Genomic DNA, 24,723 nt, shown 5'->3' with positions numbered 1-24,723 from the left:
TATGTGGCTATTTTAGTGAATACTGTATTGTGGGTTTCACTGGTGTAAAATTTCACAATTTTCATTGAATAAGGTATATGAAATATTTTGGCAGTTATTATATTGGCGGATTCAAAACTTTTATCAATACCTTTGCATGTAACACTTTTAAATTGACGGAATTTATTTTGGCGATTTTGTTCTATATGCGAAAATAAGCAAAAATTTACACCCTGCGAAAATAACCAGCTATACGGTAACAATGTAAAATGGCACTTTTATTCTAATTACTAGGTACAAATTTTACGATAAAAAAAATAAATTATTTATTGATTATTGTTAGTCAACTCAACAAGGGTTGATTTTCTTGCTAGAGCTGGTACAGTTAAATTACAAAATTTGGTCTTGTTGATTTTAATGTATTAATAATATATTGTAGATATATTTCAAACACAAGGTTACAAATTATTATCATTTCAATATTCAAGTTCTTATTATTTCCCTTTTGTGTATTTCAGATAATGTATGCCTGTTGCCAAGTGTCTACCACATTGTGTTCATATATTTCTAATCAAGTGCAGCATATGGATTCTCTAATGGGGATCCTTATGGGAAAGGTAATTATTTAGCTGCACATGTTGATTTAGTTTTTTTTCTCATTTTGTATTTTCCCTTTAGTAATAGAAACTACAATAAAGATAATAGGGTTACAGTAAACACAGATATAAAAAGCAAAAATAAGATTTTTTTACCTTTTACAAAATAAAGGCAACAGTAGTATACTGCTGTTCTATAGTCAAAAATCAATTTAAGGAGGTAGACCTAGGTTAAGGGAGATAACTCTTAAAATCAGTCAAGCGTTTGTTAAAGTCAAGTTCACCAATGTATTTTAAGCATTTACCTGAAACAGATTGAAAATAATTTATGTAACCTAGAAGCTTATAATATGTTTTTGAAAATAGTTGACACAAACATACTGATGATTTTAAGAGTTATTTCCCTTAACCTAGGTCTACCACCTTAACTGAAACAAATCCAGGTCACATACCAAAACTTAGGGAAACACATCAGCTTTACAGCTAATTTCTTAATGCATCTAAAGCAAGACTTTGGTTAGCTTGCTTGCTTGCTTGCTATGTTTGTATATTATACAATGATATTGGGATAATGTTCAATTAAATTTAAATATAATGTCTGCAGGTTTAACTATGTCTATTTGTGTTGTTAGAAGATGTCAATCTTAATTACAGGGCTTGAATAAACATTTATACAAACAAAGCAAGCCAACCATAGTTTAACTCTACAAGCAGTAGGAAATTAGCTGTAAAAGGAAGAAAAAAAACAAACAACAAAAACACTGAACTGCTACAAAAACAAACGCCAATAAACATAAAAACAGACTCTTTGAGAACAACTACCATATTCCTGATATGTTACACAACATTTTAAGAACAAAGGGTGGATTGAATCTGGGTTTATGGCTAGCCAAACCTCCTGCTCATATGGCAATGTTGAAAATGTTAAAAATACCAATGTCAAAATACTAACATTGTTGCCCTAAGAAGGTCCAATACCAAACTATTGACCTTCTTCACCTAAAGGAGTGTCTGTACTTGAGGGTAAAGGTAAGGGTTTATATGTGGTTAAGATTAGGTAATTTTTTGGTTGGGTATAGGTTATGGTTAGGTTAGGGATAATGTTTAGCTCTAGTATAACTCTATATTGGTTGGGACCCCTATTAATGTAATCGAAGGTCAAATAATTATTTTTAATCACATGACATACTATTTATAGGTTGAGATCCAAGACATGGAAGTTAATTCTGTAATAGAGATGATTCTTCACATATACAGTACTATAGTCATACAGTTACAGACCATGCCAACAGCGTAAGTTGTTATCTTTTATTGCACCGCTGGTAAATGATCATGTTGTGATTGGTTTAACACCATCACGTGGTGACCCCCTATGAGACCTAAGGGGGTAGTTAATTTCAAAGACGTTTAATGACACTTTAATGTTGATGTCATCCATTAATGTTGTTGTGTTTCATTGTTTATTTTTCAACAAAACGCAGCAGAAAAAGTCAAGTGTGAGATAATTTAGTTATTAACTACTGACCCCATATGGACCATAGAGGGCAAATAAAATCCATAAGGGATTCGGCCTCCGGCCTCACCCCTATGGATTTTACTCCCCCTCTATGGATCTGTTGGGGGTCAGTAGGGAACCATATAACTTATATAATTGGAATTTACTTAAGATTTGAATGCTTCTTTTATATATTTATTGGGGTTCAAAATCGTTGACCGAAATATATTTTGTAGGATTGGCTTCATTCTAAAAATCTGGGCATAGTCAATGTGTTATTCAATGAAATTCTTTATGAAAATTGATCTGGGGTCAACCGATGTAACTCATTTATAAATAACAACTGGAGATTGGTGTATAATCATTGATATTTGATTTTGTTGTTATAACAAATGTCCGTACAGGCATATAACCTTTATTTTTTTACATAAATAAGGCCGTTAGTTTTCTCGTTTGAATTGTTTTACATTTTCTTATCGGGGTCTTTTATAGCTGACTATGCAGTATGGGCTTTGCTCATTGTTGAAGGCCGTACGGTGACCTATAGTTGTTAATGTCTGTGTCATTTTGGTCTTTTGTGGATAGTTGTCTCATTGGCAATCATACCACATCTTCTTTTTTATATTTACCCACAAAATCCATGAAAACAAATAATCCATGAGTTATACTTATTCTGCAGTCACAGAATAGGGATTGTTTTATTGTTAGCAAATTTGGGACGTTGAAATAAAAGGTTTCTTAAACTGTTATAATATATTTTGTTTGTATTTTGTAGAATAACAGATGCAGCTAGTGTGATGATCTCAATCTTCCTGGAGTCTACAATAGCTAGTCATACAGTAAGTTTTTTTTTACTCTATTATTTTTTTCTGGTAACTTTTATTTTTTTCTAAAAGGGGCAAAAATGAACATTTGTTTTTTCAGCACTGTGTCCGATTCAAGAACACTGGACATATTGATTATAGAGTTGTTTCTGGAAAAAATATGTTAGTTCATGATCTGTAAGTGTATTCACAATTATTTATTATATACATTTGTAGAATGGTATTATAAATGCTAACATAATGGGCAAGTGTTACTCTTACCATATATTATTATTAATTTTCTTATTCATTGGATACCAATCTTTGTGGATTACAAATTTTCAACCAATGAATACTTTTTTAAGAGGTGTTTATTCAGACTTTGGCAAAACCACAAAATTAAATATCCACGAACATGCAAGTTTTCCCACATCCCCCAAAATTGGTACCCATGAAAATAATGAATCAATGGTAGTGCTTCCCTTAACTAGCAGGTAAAATTAACCTGAGTGATCATATTACAGGCCATTCATTAGGAGGCGCTACCCGGTACTTTTACCCTCCTATGCTATTGACAAGTACCGCCTAAATGTAGGAATTTTTATATAAGATATTCATGGAATAAATTGAAAAGTACCACCTAGAAACATGGAAGTACCAGTCAACATGAAAGATAATGAAACCCCTGATATTAGGATGAATGCTGGAACATTGGAAAATTGGAAAATTCTTACAGCAAATGTGCAGTAAAGAATTTGTTACGTTAAAAACCTGACCTTGGTTCTTTTTTATAGCAAAATATACATAACATTTCTATGTGTGTACAAAACCTGTTTCAAAATAATACTGTATTTTGATTTTGCAAGCTTAATATAAATAAATAACAGAAAGAAGAGGATGAGAAATTCATATACCGGTATAGACATGAGGAAGCAAATTGAATATTGATTTGAAAAAGGGATAAGAGTATTAAATATTTGTCATATTTCATTTTATAGGCCGCTGCAGCTTTGGTATTTAGTCAGATGATATACTGTGGACTGACTGTAGAGGTCCAACCTGAGGAGATGCTACAGGCATGTCTGGCTGTGTTTACTGATCTACAACAGGTAAATATATATTATTTTCGGGAAAAATGAATAAAAATGAAGGGAGAAGTCTTATTTGAAATAGAATGATCTGGAAGAATTCCAGGGTTGAGGGGTAGGTGAGAGAAAATATAAGATTATTGAGAATGCAACAAATGAAGAATGAAAGGGTAGGAAATATGAAAAATTAAGTAAAAAATAGTTGGAAAATATGAAGGAAGATGAAATGTTGTGGGGGAAAACAATTGTTTTTTTCTTAAAAGAAATCAGTCACTGTAAATACACAAAATTCTGAAAATTGGGCATCCATTTATTATTTTGACATGTAATATTGTTGAACAATAGATTCTTTATTGCAATAGACAACTTTCGAGCTTGATGCTTTTCCGTCAAAAACTCTGGTTTTAGTGAACATCATTCGTGCGTTTATGTGCGTCGTCACTTCCGTTCCAATGTTGAGCGAGTGGTGGGAAACTTTAACTCTATCTTGTACGAATTATGCGGCAAATATTGAATTCTCATAATTAACAATCAGCACTGCTGTCATTAGGCCACGGTTTTTTAATTTGTTGGTTTAGGGATTTTCTCCATGAAAAAGTCGGGTCGGTCGGTCGGGAAAAAAATAAAAAAAATATCTTTCAAGACAGAAAACTGATATGCAAAATAAATATATATTTCACCTTTCTATAATAATATGTTTGTTATCCTATTTTGTCATCATTTCTTAAATTTTAGTTTAATGAAATATTATTGCTCAGTTGTAATAAAAATTGCATGACATTGCCTAATAGTTTCCCGTAAAAAAGGGGGTGCACGGACAAAGACGTAATTAAATTTCATAAAGGAAGACAAATTCACATAGCTCTTAATCAATTCCAGAAAACTTGGTGAATAATGATCTTCAAGAACGAAAACTGATAAAGAAATAAATGTAAAAGCGTGGTAAGAAAATAATTTTCAACACAGGCGTCAAAAACGTAATAGATTATAGACTCGTCCACTGGAAAAAATGAGAATATCGGGTTAATCTGTTTTCACGCATTCCCGTTTTATCCAAATGGACGAAATTTTTTTATTATCTATGATACAAGAAAATTTTAAATGATCTGTTAATATTCAGTAATTTAACTTGATGTCCTGAACTTCCACCTGTCCACATTTGGACAAGTCTATTTCTACGAGAAGATGCATCTTACGGACTGTTGACAAATAAGAGATACGAACTTATTCTGTAATTGGTTTTAAACACGGGTTTCGTTCCACAAAAATATTTGTCCAAACGACATGTCAAGGTCATTAATAATTGATTTATCTATTTTTAGAAACGTAAACTGGAAGTTTCTTTTTTTCACAACAGAAAGTGTTATCAATTCTGTTAGTGATTAATGCATTTCATTTTATAAAAAAAGGATAATTTATTTATTTTTCAGGGATAATGCATTTGTTAGGGTCGGCGGGAATGAAAAAGCATGAAAAGTCAATTTTATTTTTATTCTGGAAATAGACAAAATCAGGTCGGCGGATCCGTAAACCAACAAATTAAAAAATCCTGGCCTTAGGGAATTGTGATTAAGTACCTACATAACAACCATTATTTCTAGTTTATCCTGCACAATGATGATCACTAAGAAGCTTGATGAACATTAATAGTGCAGGGATACAGGCAATCCCCTCTATCTGGTAAATGACATCACAAAGGGGCGCGTAATCCCGTTCCAATGTTGAGCGATCGGTTGGAAAACCTTAACTCTATATTGTACGAATTATGCGGCAAATACTGAAATCTCATAATTGACAATCTGCACCACTGTCATTAGGGAATTGTGATTAAGTACCTACAAAACTCCTATTATTTCTCGATTATCCTGCACTCAAAAGTGGTCTATTCCAGGAAATTCTATACAAATAATGCTATCAAATTTTAAAAATAAGATTTATGGTGAAAACTATATATGTTGCAATTTTTGCAAATTAAAATCCAGCATTAAAAATTATTCTAAATTTATTGTACTGTGGAATCATTTATTTTAAGAGAGTAACATTTTTATGCCCCTCCTACAATAGTAGAGGGGCATTATGTTTTCTGGTCTGTGCCTCCGTCCGTCCGTCCGTCCGTCTGTGCCTCCGTTTGTCCATCCGGTTAAAGTTTTTGGTCGAGGTAGTTTTTGATGAAGCTGAAGTCCAATCAACTTGAAACTTAATACACATGTTCCCCATGATATGATCTTTCTAATTTATATTTAAATTAATCAAAGCTTTATTGCACTTTTGCTGTTAACAATTTAAATGTTTAACAATCACAAATTTTCCATAAGTTTGTTTGCAGACTTTGGCAAAACCACAAAATTAAATATCCACATAAAACAGGTTTTCATCAGTCCACAAACAAGAATGTGTCCATAGTACACGGATGCCCCACTCCCACTTTCATTTTCTATGTTCAGTGGACCGTGAAATTGGGGTCAAAACTTTAATTTGGAATTAAAATTAGAAAGATCATATCATAGGGAACATGTGTACTAAGTTTCAAGTTGATGTAACTTTAACTTCATCAAAAACTACCTTGACCAAAAACTTTAACCTGAACTTTGCACTATCATTTTCTATGTTCAGTGGACCATGAAATTGGGGTTAAAACTATAATTTGGCATTAAAATTAAAAAGATCATATCATGGGGAACATGTGTATTAAAATTCAAGTTGATTGGACTTCAGCTTCATCAAAAACTACCTCGACCAAAAACTTTAACCGGATGGACGAACGGAGGCACAGACCAGAATACATAATGCCCCTCTACTATCGTAGGAGGGGCATAAAAACAACATTTAAAGTCATGGGTTAAGGAGACTCGAGGGTATAACAATTTCAGAAAAAAAATAAACATTTATTTTTCATAACAAACTTTATTTATTATCCTTAGTAGTTGTTACTTTATCATATGGTACAAAAATCATTAAAAAAAATCAATTCTTGTTGTCCCTAGATGACTTTTAAAATGTATATATCATTGAGAAAGCTCCAAATTATCTCCCTTTGTTGCAAAAATGCCATTTTTTGGCATTAAAATTGAAATATCTTTTTTAACTCAACGGTGACCTATATTTTTTATTATAATTTTCAAATAAGCTGTACTTAAACTAGACTTTTTGTAAAATTTGAGCAATTTCTGTATTTAAGTTCTTTTTTATTTCGATATTACCTCTATTTTTCCTATCAGTTCAATAGAAAAAAAGTGCCTCTACGAAAATGTATGCTTCTTTTGAAGCCAGATTGTGAGCGTAAATAAACGGTGACCCAATGTTTTTATTTTATTTTTATACCAAGTATAAGATAAAGCTTTTTTATAGAAAAATATATCAAAATCCTAGAAAAGGGAAAAAAATGATTTAGACCCGCAAGCCCCCTTGACAGTCAGTACCCACATAATCCACAAAAATTGGTTTCCAACATTTAAAAAGGAGGAAAGTGAATTCAGTCATCAAATACACAGTTTATGAATGTTGCAATGTACAATGATGTATTAACAAAAAGATAATCTACCAACAGGATGAGGTAAATCAATATAGGATACCCTGGTGCAGTATAATTACTCATGATTACATTCTTGCTTTTCTACAGGAAGTAGTTATTGTTGCACGCCTGTCTTGGTAGTTTGATGTTTATCTTTAGGGCATGTTTACATTGCAGCTTCCTTCATCCTTACCTGTTTTGTTATTGATTGATTGATTGTTGGTATGTTAACGCAAATTTTAAGCGCTACTTTTGGGCTATTTTGTGGCAGTCAGTTTTTACAGGTGCAGGAAGCCGGTGCCCAGTCTTGTTTTGTTAGATTTACTGGAATGATACGGAAAAACCAGGGGCAGATCCAGCCATTACAAAAAGGGGGGTTCCAAACCCAGAGTAAAGGGGGGGTTCCAACTATATGCTCCCATTCAAATGCATTGATCGTCCAAAAAAAAAGGGGGGGTTCCAACCCCCGGAACCCCCCTCCTAGATCCTTCACTGGTAAACAAATAGACTTCATCAGTGACAAAACATAAATACATAATGATTTCAGAGCTTTGATGCTTTCATGCTGATTTGTCAAAAAATTGGAATTGAGATAACCAAATGTTTTGAATGTTGTACACTTAATATGGATGACTGCTTAGCGTCCAGCAGCAAATTAAAATGCATTTTCAGGACAAGAATATGATAACATAATATGAATATTAACCCTGCTGTGTATGAGACAGACATGCTGAGCAAGATTTTTTACGTACTAGTTCACAAGGTAACAGTCCACAGGAATACATGTCACCTTACCCAGACCTTATTCCGACTCCTGAGTCGACCAGTCTTTGCTCTCATTCCTCATATCTTGTGGGGTTCAAAACCCACAACCTCCTGAGCTGAACTAGAACAAGTGAACATGAGACCACAGAGTTGTTTTTTTATTATTATGAAAATAAATCGACCCTTTGAAAAAGGGTTATGAATAAAACCGACAACCTTCAGCATGAACACTGGCAAATTCAGTTAATTTAGATTAGTGTCAAACACACCTTGCTCAGTACCTGGGTTGTCCCAACTCACAATCTCAGAGATGACAGGGTAGTTATACTATAGATGAACAACCTCCACCACACAGCAACTGAGCCTCCTCTTTCAACTAGACATCACAACTGCATTATCATATAAGAACTCAGACACCTTTTCTTTTAGTGCATGTTGTACACTCTTTGTTTTCAACAAAATTGATGAATTTCTAACTGTTACAATGTAAATATATGTCTAATTTTATATGTTGAGAATTTTTTGTTCATAGTTGCTGTTAGCTGTTAAAACCATCTAATCATATAATGTTGTATTGTTAATATGTTTTCTTTTATCAGTAAGTAAAACTCTCTGTTAAAACTCTATGTTGAAAATCTATAAAAATTGAAATGTTTTACTTTATGCTTATAAAAATGTTAAAGGAACTGCACTTTTTTTGCATGTTTGGTTGCTTTTTACATGTTTAAAGTGGTTTCCATTTTTTTTTATAATTTTTGCTTAAGAATATTTTGCTTGGTTTTTGTGTTTTGTGTAAATAATCAATCAGCAGACTAGCATTTATATATGAAAAAAAAAAACGTTTTCATTTTGGATAATCACTGTTTTGAAATAAAATGTTTTTGAATTTTGTTGTCAATGTTTTTTATTTGTATTTTTCAGATATGTGTCAGGTGTCCATTTGATTATGGAGTATTAGATGGACTATTATTGTTACTGTGTGAAATGTTGGCACAGGTAAGTGAGTTTGTACTGTAACAGAGTATTAGATGGACTACTATTGTTACTGTGTGAAATGTTGGCACAGGTAAGTGAGTTTGTACTGTAACAGAGTATTAGATGGACTACTATTGTTACTGTGTGAAATGTTGGCACAGGTAAGTTAGTTATACCCCCGCTTTAAAAAAGGGGGGGTATACTGTTTTACCTCTGTCTGTCAGTCCGTCCATCAGTCCGTCAGTCAGTCCGTCCCATGAAACTTTCGTCACATTTTTCTCAGGAACTACACATCCACCCTTTCTGTAATTTGGTATCAACATTTATATATGTCAGCCATACCGTGTGATGCGTTTTCAGATTCATCACTTGACAACTTCCTGTTTACCGAACACTTGTCTGATTTTACACATGATAGCCAAGTTGAAAATTTTCGTCACATTTTTCTCAGGAACTACAATACAAGGATTTCTGAAATTTGGTTTCAGGATTTATATAAGTCAGCTATACCGTGTGATGCGTTTTCAGATTCATCAATCGACAACTTCCTGTTTACCGAACACTTGTATGATTTTACACATGATAGCCAAGTTGAAAATTTTCGTCACATTTTTCTCAGGAACTACAAAACAAGGATTTCTGAAATTTGGTTTCAGGATTTATATAAGTCAGCTATACCGTGTGATGCGTTTTCAGATTCATCACTCGACTACTTCCTGTTTACCGAACACTTATATGATTTTACACATGATAACCAAGTTAAAAATTTTCGTCACATTTTTCTCAGGAACTACAATACAAGGATTTCTGAAATTTGGTTTCAGGATTTTTATAAGTCAGCTATACCGTGTGATGCGTTTTCAGATTCATCACTCGACAACTTCCTGTTTACCGAACACTTGCATATTTTTACACTATTAATATTATCCACTTGCCGCGGGGGTATCATCAGTGAGCAGTAGCTCGCAGTTTCACTTGTTTGTACTGTATCTTGATAGCCAAGCTTAAGTGAGATCATAAATGTATAAATTAATGATTAAAGTTTGTTTCCATCTTTTTTTAAAAAGTGCAAAAATAGAAAAATATATAATTTTTGCTACTGATCAAAGTTCTGATCTATGCAACAATTAAAGAAAGATGTTGATCCTTTATCTTTTTTTAACTTTAATGAATGAACTATATTTCAGACTGAAGGTCCTGTAGCTCAGATGTACATAGAGACTGGTATTTGGGGTACGTTGTGGCACCGTGTGGCCCAGGCCTTACAGGTCATCAATCTAGAGACAGACACCCCCATACACGATATAGACCAAGATGGGGAGAATGTAGTGGGATTCAATCCTCCTGATTGGACTCTTGTCTCGCCACAAGGTCTGATGGCTGTTCTTCAGATGGCTGTTACTGTATTTACTAAGGTTGGTACTTTGAATTATAATGCTTAGATTAATGGACTAGAGGCTCTCAAGAGCCTGTGTCGCTCACCTGAATCTACTTTGGTTTTGGAAATCATGTAAAAATAGATAGAAATCATATAAGATACCCAAGTAATGATTGAGGCCAAATTTGGTCTAATATTGACCCTGTAATCAATTAAAAAATCCTGGTGGCCATTTGGATGATGGATCAGCTTCAAAGTAACAACACTTGGTCAGCACCTCAAAGGGAATATTCATGCCATGTTTGGTTTCATTCCATTCAGTGGATCTCTAGAAGAAATTCGAAATTTAAAAAGTTAATGACTACGACGGAAGATGACAACAGACACCAAGTGATGAGAATAGCTCACTTGGCCATATGGCCCAGGTGAACTAGAAAGGATGGGTTGATTGTGATAGGACGTGCCTCTGGAATAGGTCACATTTTCAAACTTGAAAATATATAAATAGTTGGAAATATATCAGAAATATATGATTAGGTCAATAAAGTTCCTATAACTTCATTGTCTCTCATCTTTCTTGGTGTTTCAAGCTGTTTTTATCAACCAATTTTTCTCTGTTGGCACTTTGGTAGTCCACGCTAACATTACAGACCATTAAGGAGACTTGAAAAAGTGTTATTTACTTTTCTCAGTCTAGTGCAATAGTTAAAGCAAAACCTAGTCAGCTTGGAATAAAATGATGTGTACATAAAGGGTGACATGTTATCCTACCTACTCCTACATTGTAAATAAACATGCTAAAAATCCTGCTTACCATTTCCATTTAGTAAATTGCAGGGTTCATACTCATATCTTGTTATTATGTTCTTGTCCTGACTCCTGATCATTCTACATACCTGTCAGCCTGTGACAATGAAAATGCAGGTCATGAACTGCATTGAAGAATGAAATCTCAGGTCACAACATGTATGAACTTTTTCGAGCTGAAATTCAGTATTTAGGGGACATTTTTCTTTTATTTAAATCTAGGTTTCCAAAACGTGTTCACTTGGTTAAGTTAATTTAATTTTACTATTTATTATTTCATTACACTTTTAAAGCTTTTGATGAGTTTGTGTAACGCTACTATATGTCTGCTTCTTTTATTATTGATATTTCAATAAAATACTTCATCTGATGCATTTCAGCCTCACATACAAGCACTTAGATATAATCTGCAAATGAGAATATTTTTTTTTTTGTTTATTTTATCTTGACGGAATATTTAGTGTTTGAGACCGGTTAGTCTGTCTTTGGACTTCAGCAACAAATGAAGTTTTTATCGATCTTGGCTGGCTATACAGCCCATGCACAGTCGAAAAAAAACAGGTTTTGTTAAAAGAGTACATTAAAATAAAGTTTAACAGTTAAAGGAAGTTGAGATGAAAAAAATAATTTTCATCTTTTTTTTTGTAATTGTATTAAGGTATGAAAATAATAAAAATTTATATTTCAATATGTATTTTAATTCTATTTGTTGTAGATTTTATCTTATTTACCCCAAAAAACGTAAAGATAAGGAACAATTTTGAATGGTGACAAAAAAGGGGTAGTAACTAAAGTTGAAAAATATTTGTAAAACAACATTGAAATTTATTTACAACCTAAAGCTAAGGTAATTGGTGTTAATTAACAGGTTGTTTGACACCACAGTTGTCAAGTGAAGCCATGCACTTAATAGGTCACTTAATTTGACAGTTACACAGCTAGCTGAACTTCCTGTTCATGGAAGATTTACGAATTTGCTTGTATTCAAAGGAAAATCACTTATAAAATCAATCTCAAGGCTAAGAAATCCAGGTGAAAAAGGGTCATTCTCAGAATTCCCGGGGTTATTCAATGACCTGCCTGTTGTCCTGGGTGATCCCTCAGAATTGTGAAAATCTCGGGTCACACCTGCAGAATACTGGTCAGTTGACAGGTATGCTCCTGATAGACATGTCCACTGGAAGTTGAAAACTAAAAAATGTTAATTATTATCATATTAAAATTTAAAAAAGTCTATAGTTTCAGCTTTTTATGATATTAATATGTGTCTGTTTTGCATTTAATTTTACAGGAAACTAATCAGTGTATCTTAACCTGGCTGTCCCAGATAGTATCATACTATTAACTGTTTTATATATTACAGGAAACTAACCAGTGTATCCCTAACCTGGCTGTCCCCGATAGTATCATACTGTTAACCATAGTTCATCTGTTACACAAAGACTTCCTATCATCTGTCTATAATGGGTAAGTTAAGGTAGATCTGTAATGTTGATTACATATAGATACCATCACTGAATCAAGTGTGGTACCATATTTCTCTACTTGAAACAGTTAAATTTCAATATTTAAAGGGCAAGACTTGCAGTCTCAGCTTTTTAAATAATTAGAATGTAACTGTTGAGAGTGCAGAAATATCATAATACACAAGTTATAGTGATGGAATCTGTTTCTCTAATGACTTTTATCCTTCCTTTTCAAAGATTTGCAGAAAGTTGTGTTCTTTATATTTGTCATTATCAGGACTGATTATTTACTTGACACAAAATAACAAACAGAACAAAACAAAACTTATTTTGAAGAACACAGAACAAATGATACTGTTTAATTCATATGAAATCCTTTAAAAATGCGAGTTCAAATTATTGTGTTTACAACTCTGTTGCATTTTTCGCAATAATAAAAACCTTGCAATAATTTCTGAATTTACAGTATAGTATTTGAGGTCACACATATGTTTAACACATGTATATTGCATTACAGGTTTCACTTCAACGGTCCTCAGCTGACAGCTGACATTATACTAGAAGTCTCACCTATGTTTAACACATGTATATTTTATTACAGGTTTCACTGTGACGGTCCCCAATTGACTGCCGATATGATACTAGAGGTCACACAGTTATGTTGTTTTCCATTTGCTGTAGATATTGCAGAGGAGCTGCTTCATCAAGTCCAACAGTCAGTAACTTTTTAATCCTTTTAATATACCTTATTTGAAAGCATTTAAGAACTGGAAAGTGCTGTTTTTATGCCCCACCTACGATAGTAGAGGGGCATTATGTTTTCTAGTCTGTGCTTCCCTTCGTTCGTTTGTCCGTCCGTCCGTGCATCCGTTCAGGATAAAGTTTTTGGTCAAGGTAGTTTTTGATGAAGTTGAAGTCCAATCAACTTAAAACTTAGTACATATGTTCCCTATAGTTTAATCTTTCTAATGCCAAATTAGATTATTACCCAATTTCACGGTCCATGGAACATGGAAAAGGATAATGCGAGTGGGGCATCCATGTATACTTTGGACACATTCTTGTTTGGTTGAAGAATTGGACTTTAAATGGTAATTAAATTTTATATGAATGTGATGTGGTATGAACTTTAAGAGACAGTAATCTCAACTACATAAGTTAACCACAAACGGTGGACAGTTTTTGTATAAATTCAATTGAGAATATAGAAGATGTGATTATCAATACAAAGTTATATATTTCATAAATCATATTACATTTTGTGTAGATAATTTTAATTTTGATTTTCTTTATTCATCGGCATTATATAAATACATGTATTTTATTTTATTATTTAGGTGTTTATTTAATGCTAGCCTCCTTCCCAGACTTATATTTTGTTGTACAAAGTATCTGAAGAATGAACAACTGGAAATCCCTATCAATCTGATGTTACGACTGGTTCTAGGCAGTCAGCAATTCCTCAAACAATTTTGTAAATGTGTCAAAGAGCAGAAGGTAAGAGGTCATGTGTACTTTCTTAAATATGTAGATTAATATTTGGAGAAGGAACTAATTCATTTCTGATTGAAAAAAAAAGTTTAATGCATGTATTATGGTTTTGGTAAAGTTCTAGAGTTATATCCCTTTTAAACTTTGTAAATTGCAAAGCTTGAATAATAATATATTCAGATACATTCTCCTTTTATCTTTTCTTTAAGGACTAATATAAAAGCATAAAAAGAAGGATGTAGCATGTCAAAGACTTTCTTTTGTAGTCATAGATTATTAAAATTGAATATCTTGCATTAAAAAGTTAAAAAGAATAATCATTTATCCTTTATTTTGGCAGACCGTATCCTTGTTAACCCAGTGTACACAGTCAACCTCCTCAACTGTGGTCAGTGATGTAGTGTCTATCTGTAGCCATCTTGTCAGAATGTCACCCCAGCATGCACCATTCGTCAAGTCTGTGTTTCATGGCAGTAAAGGTAAGATCCAGAGAGGTACATAAAGGGTCTCCTCTGAAGTGCATAGGGTTCTAGGTGTGTTATTTGTTTTTAAAAGAATCAAAATTATAATAAACATGTTTTTTTCTGATGAATAAAAAAATATATGTTTGTTTTCAATCAACAAATGAAAAGTTAAATTGAATTAAGTTATATGGTTATTTGACATATGTTATGACATATGATTAATGGAATAATGAAATGGATATTCATCAAAAGCTTTTGATTAATTTTAGGAGATTATGATCCATTGTTGAAGCTGATCAAACATAACTCAGCAACAGTCAGATCTAGAGCATGCAGTCTTGTGGGGAATCTCATGAAGCACAACAGTCATATGTATGGTGTACTTAAACAAAGGTAGGGACACAACAGTCATATGTATGGTGTACTTAAACAAAGGTAGGAACACAACAGTCATATGTATGATGTACTTAAACAAAGGTAGAGACACAACAGTCATATGTATGATGTACTTAAACAAAGGTAGAGACACAACAGTCATATGTATGATGTACTTAAACAAAGGTAGGGACACAACAGTCATATGTATGGTGTACTTAAACAAAGGTAGAGACACAACAGTCATATGTATGATGTACTTAAACAAAGGTAGGGACACAACAATCACATGTATGGTGTACTTCAACAAAGGTAGGGACACAACAGTCACATGTATGGTGTACTTAAACAAAGGTAGACACAACAGTCATATGTATGATGTACTTAAACAAAGGTAGGGACACAACAGTCATATGTATGATGTACTTAAACAAAGGTAGAGACACAACAGTTACATGTATGGTGTACTTAAACAAAGGTAGAGACACAACAGTCACATGTATGATGTACTTAAACAAAGGTAGGGACACAACAGTCACATGTATGGTGTACTTAAACAAAGGTAGGGACACAACAGTCACATGTATGGTGTACTTAAACAAAGGTAGGGACACAACAGTCACATGTATGGTGTATTTAAACAAAGGTAGGGACACAACAGTCAGATGTATGGTGTACTTAAACAAAGGTAGGGACACAACAGTCACATGTATGGTGTACTTAAACAAAGGTAGGGACACAACAGTCACATGTATGGTGTGAATTGAATTTTTACTAGATAACATTTTTGTTCGCTTTGGGGATTCCGTATATCGTCAGATTATCGGAATTCCAATGGGGACCAACTGTGCACCACTTATTGCGGACCTGTTTTTGTATTGTTATGAGTTACAATTTATGACAAAAATAAGCAAAGACCCATCGAAACAACATCTGATAAACAAATTTAATAATACTTTTAGATATTTGGATGATATTTTGGCTCTCAATAATGACGACTTCAGTATGTATATTAATGAAATTTATCCTGTTGAACTTACTTTAAATAAAGCTAATACTAACAATGACCACTGCCCTTTTCTCGATCTTGATATCTATATCACTAATGGAAAGCTGAATACTAAAATTTATGATAAAAGGGATGATTTTTCATTTCCTATCGTTAATTATCCGTTTTTAGATGGTGACGTTCCCTTGTCACCATCTTACGGTGTTTATATATCTCAACTTGTACGATTCGCTCGTGTATGTAACAATGTTTTAGATTTTAACGAGAGAAATTTATGTATTACTGAAAAATTATTACACCAGGGTTTTCGATATCACAAACTAGTCAAAACATTTACTAAATTTTATCATCGGTATAAAGACATCATTCGTAAATATAGCTCAACATGCAGACTTCTAATACGTTCAGGTATTTCACATCCAATTTTTTATGGTAATATTCTTTATAAAGCACAAAGGTGTCAGTATTCACCTCAGAAACTTACAAAACCTTTGAATAGACTTATTAAGAAGGGATATAATTACGATACTGTTGTCAAGTCATTAAAGATTGCATATTTTGGCGTTAATATTGAGTCACTGATAAGGTCTTTGCATCGGAACTAAACACATTTATTCTAAAAACAGTTGTTGGCATGACACGGGTTATGTTCTTCTCATATATGTTATGATGGTATGATACTAAACCCCTAACGGGAAGGATTGTGCCTGATGTTCATATGATGAAATCGTAATCTTTCAGTCAGTTTAGTTGAAGTCTGGAGCTGGCATGTCAGTTAACTGCTAGTAGTCTGTTGTTATTTATGTATTATTGTCATTTTGTTTATTTTCTTTGGTTACATCTTCTGACATCAGACTCGGATTTCTCTTGAACTGAATTTTAATGTGCGTATTGTTATGCGTTTACTTTACTACATTGGTTAGAGGTATAGGGGGAGGGTTGAGATCTCACAAACATGTTTAACCCCGCCGCATTTTTGCGCCTGTCCCAAGTCAGGAGCCTCTGGCCTTTGTTAGTCTTGTATTATTTTAATTTTAGTTTCTTGTGTACAATTTGGAAATTAGTATGGCGTTCATTATCACTGGACTAGTATATATTTGTTTAGGGGCCAGCTGAAGGACGCCTCCGGGTGCGGGAATTTCTCGCTACATTGAAGACCTGTTGGTGACCCTCTGCTGTTGTTTTTTATTTGGGCGGGTTGTTGTCTCTTTGACACATTCCCCATTTCCATTCTCAATTTTATTTGTACTTAAACAAAGATAGGGACACAACAGTCATATGTATGATGTACTTAAACAAAGGTAGGGACACAACAGTCATATGTATGATGTACTTAAACAAAGGTAGAGACACAACAGTCATATGTATGATGTACTTAAACAAAGGTAGGGACACAACAGTCATATGTATGATGTACTTAAACAAAGGTAGAGACACAACAGTCACATGTATGATGTACTTAAACAAAGGTAGGGACACAACAATCACATGTATGGTGTACTTCAACAAAGGTAGGGACACAACAGTCACATGTATGGTGTACTTCAACAAAGGTAGGGACACAACAGTCATATGTTTGGTGTACTTAAACAAAGATAGGGACACAACAGTCATATGTATGGTGTACTTAAACAAAGGTAGACACAACAGTCATATGTATGATGTACTTAAACAAAGGTAGGGACACAACAGTCATATGTATGATGTACTTAAACAAAGGTAGAGACACAACAGTCATATGTATGATGTACTTAAACAAAGGTAGAGACACAACAGTCATATGTATGATGTACTTAAACAAGGTAGGGACACAACAGTCATATGTATGGTGTATTTAAACAAAGGTAGGGACACAACAGTCATATGTATGATGTACTTAAACAAAGGTAGGGACACAACAATCACATGTATGGTGTACTTAAACAAAGGTAGGGACACAACAGTCATATGTATGGTGTACTTAAACAAAGGTAAGGAGTCACATCAGTCACATGAACAAGTAATGACAAATTGTAATCAAATGTTCATTGTACACACACAAGAAGAAGATAAGACAGTCAAATATGTGAACAAACTAACGATCAGATAATCATTACAGTCATAGCTTTAGAAAATACTCATTGAACAATTTTCTTCTTTTTTTAAACAGGGAAAAGTTATTAAATGGTTTAATAGCTGGTTTAAAGGATGAAGATCCAAATGTTAGGAAGGTAAAGTAGTTACAAATCAGTATAATTTAACAAAATCTACTCAGTACATCAGTATAAATTTGTCAAGGGATTTAAAAGGGTTGTGATGGGGGAGCCTTCACGACAAATAACGGTAAATATTCTTGCAAAATGACATAACTGTAATTTTTGGTGCAAGACAATAAAACACTTTTGATTAGACAATAAAAAGATCAACTGATTTTGACGAAACATGTTATCTTTTCCCAAAATGACAGTAACATAATTATTTGAGACCTCGGATGAATCACGATATGATATTTTGATAAAACAAGGTAAAATTTCTACCAATTTGTCACAAATGGTATCTGAAAAAGACTGTTTCATACCTGACGGTAAAGGGCATTACTACCCTCATTTAACACAACAATAAAAATATACAAAAATAAGAAATTGATTAGATCATTGCTGCAAAGGAATATTCAATCAAAAGTGATGATGAATTATAGAATGTAAACTATTTTCCTTATTCAAGCATAACTGACTTACCTGGTTCTTGACTTGGAACCAGAAAGAGACAGGTTGATATGATGGACCTCAATTGCTGATTAGAATTTAAGTGATTTTGAATGCAAATTTTGAATTGACACCTTCAATAAACTTTGTCCAGATACCTATTTTTCTGGACTTGTAAACTTTTAAATAGTATTTTAACTTTTCTTTTAGGGTTCGAGTTATGCCATAGGTAATGCAGCCTATCACAATGGAGACCTTTATGTAAAGTTAAAACCATGTATACCATTGTTAGTGGAACTTCTGAGAGATCCTGTCTCTAAAACTAAAGCAAATGCTGCTAGTAAGTAAAGAATTAGTACTGTAAAAATTCTTATTTTACAATGTACAGTGAAAGCTGTTATCACCAAACCCCCTCAGGACTGAAGAATATGACTGGTTTAGACTGGTGTTCGGTTTGAATGTGTTTGAAATATATTAATCTTGTTAAAAAGGGTCTTAGGAGGAAATCCAGCTTAGAAAGTTTTTCTGTTCAGTCTGTTTTGTTTGATACAATATATTAATAATATATTACGTTATTTTTTTGGGGAAAACGGCTTCAAGCCGTCAATCCCCAATGGGGTTGACCAGAGTGACATTCCCTCACATCATTCATTTTGTTTTTATAGTGTGGAAAACCCCCCAACAAATCTTACTGAGAATGATGAGATGGGGAGACACAAATGAATAAATTGACTTTAAACACTTTTTTTACACATTTCCCTTCTGTTTCTCTCGAAATTATCGTATATCGAGCTCTCCTTTACACTATTTACGTTTCTTTTACAATCCGGAAAAATCAGTATGACGAGATATTCTAAATATATCCAACCTACATTATATTTTATAGTGACGTCATTGTTGGAATGCCACACTACGCATAAGCAGGGATATCCTTCACTGGTTATTTAAATCATTCTCAAAGATAGTGCACTTATTAAAAAATAGTATTTGTTAAATTTAAACATAATGATGTTTGCTGTAGATGATTCAAACATCAACATGCAATACTTTAATTTGTAGGTCAACAACTTTCAAAGTAAACAGGAAGTCCGAGGGGCTACATGAGATCGGGGAGAGAAACGATCTTTTTCATTTTTTTCTGTAAAACTCTGTTTTAAGAATCTTCCTCCAAATCAGGAGCACCTCAATTTCTGAGCTAATTATCCACTAAAATAAACACTTAAAATGTGACATTTAGTATATGATAAGTAGTCTTCCATTAAAACTAAATTTTGTGTACCAACATAATCATTGTAATAGTTACAAAAAAAATTACAAATGTAGTTTAAACCTATTTATTCATGAAATTTTACAAATATTTCAAAATGTAGGATTTGGAAACAAGCTTCACACAGTTTACATCAATCATATTGTTATTTTTATTAGTATCTGTATCCCTGTGATGAGAGATGTAACTGGGAACTTTATCAATGGAAATTTAAAACTGAATATATTTTTCAGTCCTAACTGTCTTAAGAAAAAAATTAAAAATCTTAAGAGTACTGTCACAAAAAATGGAAAATGACCCTAGCCTGCAGTTCAGTTGTACACTATTTAGATTTCAAAAATAATTGTAGTTGTTGTTAAATGACAGAATTCAACTAGTTGAATTTTAGATAATTAACTATCAACTTTAATTGAATGTTTAGATTTAGAAGATTCAGATCTCTTCCATTGGTCTAAATTGAATCCTAAACTAAAGAAACGAAATTACATTAAACAACAATTGATTCCAATAGTGTCAACCTTACACATGTTCTAGCTGTTCTTTTTTTTTTTCATTCTTTATATGAAGACTATCATAAGATACCCCCCTGCCTCCCCAAAAAAAATGAAATAGAAACAAGGGCCGTCTTTCCCCTCAGAGCTATTCAGCTCTTTGATTAACTTGATGCTATTGAAGGTGTTAAACCTTAAATATGAGAAAAAGATTAACATTTATGTATTGGAAGAATTAACCATTTTGTCTTTTATTCCTTTAAAATTTAATACCTATGAATTTTTCCTCCTCATGTTGAATTTGCTTTAGTTTATATTGTAGCATACAACTATATTCTGGGGTAAAAATGTACATTTATTTTTTATGTTTTTATGCCCCACCTATGCCCTACGATAGTAGAGGGTCATTATGTTTTCTGGTCTGTCCCTCCATTTGTTCCTTCGTCCGTTCGTTCGTTCGTCCGTCTGTCTGTCTGTCCCTCCCCAGGTTAAAGGTTTTGGTCAAGGTAATTTTTGATGAAGCTGAAGTCCAGTGAAATTGAAACTTAGTACACATGTTCCTTATGATATGATCCTTCTAATTTTAAAGCCAAATTAGACTTTTTATCCCAATTGCACGGTCCAATGAACATAGAAAATGAAAGTGGAGAGTTTCAGGTTAAAGTTTTTGGTCAAGGTAGTTTTTGATGAAGTTGAAGTCCAATCAACTTGAAACTTAGTACACATGTTCCTTATGATATGATCTTTATAATTTTAAAACCAAATTAGACTTTTGACCCCAATTTAACGGTCCAATGAACATAGAAATGAAAGTGAGAGTTTCAGGTTAAAGTTTTTGGTCAAGGTAGTTTTTGATGAAGTTGAAGTCCAATCAACTTGAAACTTAGTACACATGTTCCCTATGGTAAGATCTTTCTAATTTTTATGCCAAATTAGATTTTTTATCCAATTTCACGGTCCAATGAACATGGAAAATGATAGTGCGAGTGGGGCATCTGTGTACTTTGGAAACATTCTTGTTTATAATGCTATCCAACATTTTATTTTTTTCGTTCACAGTAAAATAGTATTTATGATTTTATCCTCACTAACATAAAGAAATAAGATCTACTACACATGTTTCTCATATCTTTGTTTTACAGGTGCTTGTGGTAATTTAGGTGCACACTCTAATGTTCTATGTTTAGAACTAAAGAAACAAAAAATCATTCCAAGGTAAGATATCCATTTACACATAGTTATACTCATTAGATACTCATAGTAATATATTAGATACATATAGTTATGTTAATTATATACATATAGTTAAACACATTAGATACAAATAGTTATACTCATTAGATAAAATTAGTTATACATATTATATACACATAGTTATTATATTATATACACATAGTTATTATATTATATACACATTGTTATTATATTATATACACATAGTTATACTGTTATATTCACATAGTTATACATATAAGATTCACATAGTCATGATAGTACATTTTGTAATACACATAAGTTCACATAATAATGAAGTACACATAGATATACAAATATAGAGTATTTGACAACCTTAGACTACCCATGAGGTAAAAATATTTACCACACACCAAATGATGTCGATGTAAGCATGGTAAGCAAATAAAGATAACCATATATGCCAATATTTTCTTCTTTATTTTGTAGGTTATTAGATCTTGCATGTCATGACCAAAATCAGGGTGTACAAGTAAATGCCATACTCGCATTACGTACCTTGTCTCAACAAGATGAACTTAAAAAGGTAATAGTGATCATATTTTATAACATTTCTAAAAATAAGTCAGTATCTGCATTTTTTTAAGCATAAAAAAAAATAATATTTTCTATGCAGAACTTTGGATTTTTGTTACCTGAAAAAGAGTTTTAAGTTATTTGCAACTAACTGACAAATATAAAATACCATTGGGTATTATATTTGGTCCATCATATTTGCAGTCTCTATCATTCATGCACACAATGTCTTTGTAATACAGTAGATCTTTGAAAAAGGTCTTAAATTGGAACCCAGAAAACAAGTCATCAGACAAATAAAGGCAACAGTAGTATACTGCTGTTCAAACTCATAAATCCATGGACAAAAAACAAAATCGGGGTAACAAACTAAAACTGAGGGAAGCAGCCCTCAACAGTAAACCAGAACCAAGTTAAATCTGATTGATTCTGGGGAATCCTTTTGATTAATGTTTCTCTGTAACATGTTTTATTGCTGTCAATTCAACACCCAGATGTATAATAAAACATGCTTAACGTTTAACCCAGCCGCATTTTTGCGCCTGTCCCAAGTCAGGAGCCTCTGGCCTTTGTTAGTCTTGTATTATTTTAACTTTTAGTTTCTTGTGTACAATTTGGAGTTTAGTATGGCGTTTATTATCACTGAACTAGTATATATTTGTTTAGGGGCCAGCTGTAGGACGCCTCCGGGTGCGAGAATTTCTCGTTGCATTGAAGACCTGTTGGTGACCTTCTGCTGTTGTCTGCTCTATGGTCGGGTTGTTGTCTCTTTGGCACATTCCCCATTTCCATTCTCAATTTTATTGCATAAAAAAAAAGTTTCTTATCAGAATGTAAAACTGTCAGTTCATTGGATCATATCAATAGTAGAAAGTTATTTCAATCCCAGTATTCTGACCAAATTTGTATTCCTACATTCTCAAATGAATACCTTTATTGGCTTGAATGATTTGTTATAAAGTATTAAAAGAGTTTATAAACCAAGTTGCGATAAAAAAATCATAAGGTGGCTCCATTGTTTTGTGAAACCTTGATCACTGGATATAACAATAAGTCCAAACTATAAAAAAAAAAACATCCATGATCATTTGTATTCTAACAAGGATATAACAATAATTTACTGGGTATTTTATTTTTCAGGAAATGATGAATCAGAAGGCTGTAGATAAACTAAATGCCATATCAGTTGCCACAACACCAAGACCATTGTCAAGGTCATCTAAAAGCCAAAGTTTGTTGATAAACAGTTTCCATAGTAACAATGGATCGAGTAGTGTTGTGTATTCACATTGTAGCAAACTTGTCAGAATGTTACAAGGGAAAGGATGATTCATACAGAAAAATAGGTTAAAATTGCACATAATGAATAATGAATCGAATGATTATATCATTCGACTGACATGTGATCACCTTGGAGTAAACAAAACAATGAGTGTCACATAGAAAGATGCAAGACCACCGGACGCTAGAAGATCTATGCAAACATTTAAATATCCATCCAATCATTGTTGTATTGTTAGTATATGAGAAACCGTCCATCATACAAATTTCTTTTTGTTGTTCACATAAGACATATTTGTGTGATTGTAAGATACCGTCCAGTCTCTATCTTTTACTATCACAATACATATCACAATGTTGTTATATTATGTTAAAAAAACATGTTTTACAAAATGGTAAATGGGATGTTTTTGGATTTCAATATCACTTAATAGTTCTTTTTCTGATGTAATAGCTGAAATTGTTTTTGTTATGTTATTGTTATGAATATTTATCTTTTTTAAAGCTTTTTTCATCCTCATTTTTTAGAACCACTTTTACATAATACATTGTATTACTAAATACAAATAATTCATTAGACAGTGCATTCTGTAAAATACTACCTACTGGACACGAAGTGACTTACAGCTGATATATGAGAATATCATTAAAATGATATATATGTTTATCAGTTTGACTTTCAAAAGTAACTTACTATTTGTTGGCAGCATTTTTTGTTATGCTTAAAAAACGTAATTTTATTTACCTCATTGATTGTTTTTATTGTCCAAATACAAAATAATCATCGTATTTTTTCATATATTAATAAACAATTAATTTATCATACTTTTGATTTATTTAACTGAAGCAGTCTACTGATTGAATGTTAGAAAATTTAATTGCAGTAAGATGAAAGGGTGTCTAACCATAATAAAAAAAATCAGTTTATTTAATTTGTGTATAATTTGAATTAAGATACAGTCAAAATAGCTATTTTGTTTTTATTTTGAAGTTTATGATGTAAATACCTGTCTTGAAAAGAATAGTCA

The 24,723-nt window shown here is 32.6% G+C and overlaps 1 protein-coding gene across 6 annotated transcripts in view; it reads left to right on the top strand.

The window, feature by feature from the left end:
- The window catches only part of LOC143076525 (serine/threonine-protein kinase 36-like), an 81,088-nt gene extending 56,572 nt beyond the window's left edge, over positions 1 to 24,516 (top strand). For all 6 annotated transcript variants that reach the window (XM_076252349.1, XM_076252350.1, XM_076252348.1 and 3 more), the window contains 16 exons: positions 498 to 596; positions 1,774 to 1,868; positions 2,846 to 2,909; positions 3,872 to 3,982; positions 9,159 to 9,233; positions 10,400 to 10,627; positions 12,761 to 12,864; positions 13,465 to 13,578; positions 14,201 to 14,360; positions 14,695 to 14,833; positions 15,088 to 15,211; positions 18,352 to 18,412; positions 19,097 to 19,226; positions 21,787 to 21,859; positions 22,328 to 22,424; positions 23,555 to 24,516. In XM_076252349.1, coding sequence (XP_076108464.1) covers positions 498 to 596; positions 1,774 to 1,868; positions 2,846 to 2,909; positions 3,872 to 3,982; positions 9,159 to 9,233; positions 10,400 to 10,627; positions 12,761 to 12,864; positions 13,465 to 13,578; positions 14,201 to 14,360; positions 14,695 to 14,833; positions 15,088 to 15,211; positions 18,352 to 18,412; positions 19,097 to 19,226; positions 21,787 to 21,859; positions 22,328 to 22,424; positions 23,555 to 23,743 — 1,863 coding nt within the window. In that variant the 3' untranslated portion in view covers positions 23,744 to 24,516. The remainder of the gene's footprint in view (positions 1 to 497; positions 597 to 1,773; positions 1,869 to 2,845; positions 2,910 to 3,871; positions 3,983 to 9,158; positions 9,234 to 10,399; positions 10,628 to 12,760; positions 12,865 to 13,464; positions 13,579 to 14,200; positions 14,361 to 14,694; positions 14,834 to 15,087; positions 15,212 to 18,351; positions 18,413 to 19,096; positions 19,227 to 21,786; positions 21,860 to 22,327; positions 22,425 to 23,554) is intronic.
- The last annotated feature ends 207 nt before the right edge of the window (positions 24,517 to 24,723 follow it).

Source organism: Mytilus galloprovincialis, chromosome 5, assembly GCF_965363235.1.
Source record: "Mytilus galloprovincialis chromosome 5, xbMytGall1.hap1.1, whole genome shotgun sequence".
In the NCBI taxonomy this organism is placed as follows: domain Eukaryota; kingdom Metazoa; phylum Mollusca; class Bivalvia; order Mytilida; family Mytilidae; genus Mytilus; species Mytilus galloprovincialis.
The sequence above is the reverse complement of the archived record's forward strand: the minus strand, read 5'-3'. Positions and strand labels throughout refer to the sequence as shown.